A 1,433-nucleotide genomic window follows, 5' to 3' on the forward strand; every position below is an offset into this window, starting at 1 on the left:
ATTGGGAAGGCCAGAGCAGCTTTTGCGAACCTACGTCACCTGTGGCGTAGGCGTGACATCAGTTTCTCTGTCAAGGGGCGAGTTTACAATTCTGCGGTGCGCTCCATATTACTATATGGAACAGAAACCTGGCCGCTGCGCGCCGAGGACGTCAAAAGACTTTCAGTGTTTGACCATCGATGTCTTCGGAGCATTGCCCGAATCTGGTGGGAACACCGGATCAGCAATTCTGAAGTACGTCGAATGGTATTCGGGAGAAATAACTCACCCTCGATAGATGAACTGATCACACTGCACAGGTTGCGCTGGTTTGGCCACGTGTTGCGTATGCCAGTCGACCGACTTCCTCGAAGGGCTCTTTTCGCCCAACCATGTGAAGGGTGGAAGAGAGCCAGAGGCGGTCAAACAATGACTTGGCAGTGAAGTATGAAAGCCATTACCAGCAAACTCAGCTGCGCTGGTCACTGCCGTCTTCCTGGACGGGGACCCCGAGACGGGCCACAGGTCAAAAGTATCTATCTGAGTTAGCTCAACAACTCACTACGGTAAACCAATACAGTATTTGCACCGCGCACGTGGATGAAGCATGGTAAAATGTGGAAGGGGCGGTGTTCAGTGCTGTCTGTCCGACATCTGCGATACAATCAAGTGACCACTGGATATAGTCGAGACCGCTACCCCTGACTGACGCAAGGAAACCATAAACAAGTAATGAGTATGAAAACGCATACAAATCTACTAAACGCCAAATAGTGAAGAGCCTAAGGGAAGACCGAGAGCTGAAATGGACACCCAAAGCTCGGGTAGTTTTGATACCGGAAACAGTCGTGCCTTATATCAACTGATACGACCGACTGGCCTCAGGAAAGCCACGACCAGTAAAACTGTAAGTGAAAAAAAGCGACTCAACACCGTCTACTGGAAAGATGAGTCGAACACTTAGAGAATAGTTTGGCTCGGCCTCTTGCAACAGTCTCTGGAGAGTGCATACGGAAGAATGAAATGTAAACCATAATGACCCGCTCAAATAAAATAAATTACGAAGTATCCGCAGAGAAACGTTACCAGGCACCAGGACTGGACGGTCTGTATCCAATTCTCTTCAGAGGGCGGATAATCATCATCATCATCATCATCCAGCATGACATCAGTGTTCAACACCAATGCTTCACTGCCGTACAACCATGACTTATTTGAAAGCCTTATTTTAAAGAAAAGAAAAGAGGTGGATGGGGGAGGGACTTAGTGCTAGCTTAACACAATCATTCCGAGGTGCCTACACCTCCAGACATTCACTCAGGCAATCTGGATAGAAACTGACAACAAGAACGCCACTGACATCGGTTGGCAGCCATATCTTGTAGTGCCTCCAACCAGGCACAGTGAGGATCACGCGGTCCCAATCCTGGAAGGCGAGTAGCACCGACAGCACC

The 1,433-nt window shown here is 49.0% G+C and overlaps 1 protein-coding gene across 1 annotated transcript in view; it reads right to left on the minus strand.

Annotated features, from left to right (window-relative positions):
* Window positions 1–1,433, minus strand: part of T265_05626 (hypothetical protein) — a gene marked incomplete at both ends in the record, with an annotated part of 22,960 nt that overhangs the window by 5,555 nt on the left and 15,972 nt on the right. Inside the window, one exon of the mRNA XM_009170685.1 lies at window positions 269–519. Within this exon, the coding sequence (XP_009168949.1) occupies window positions 269–519 (251 nt within the window). The remainder of the gene's footprint in view (window positions 1–268; window positions 520–1,433) is intronic.

This window comes from Opisthorchis viverrini (genome assembly GCF_000715545.1).
Source record: "Opisthorchis viverrini unplaced genomic scaffold opera_v5_109, whole genome shotgun sequence".
Lineage (NCBI taxonomy): Eukaryota > Metazoa > Platyhelminthes > Trematoda > Opisthorchiida > Opisthorchiidae > Opisthorchis > Opisthorchis viverrini.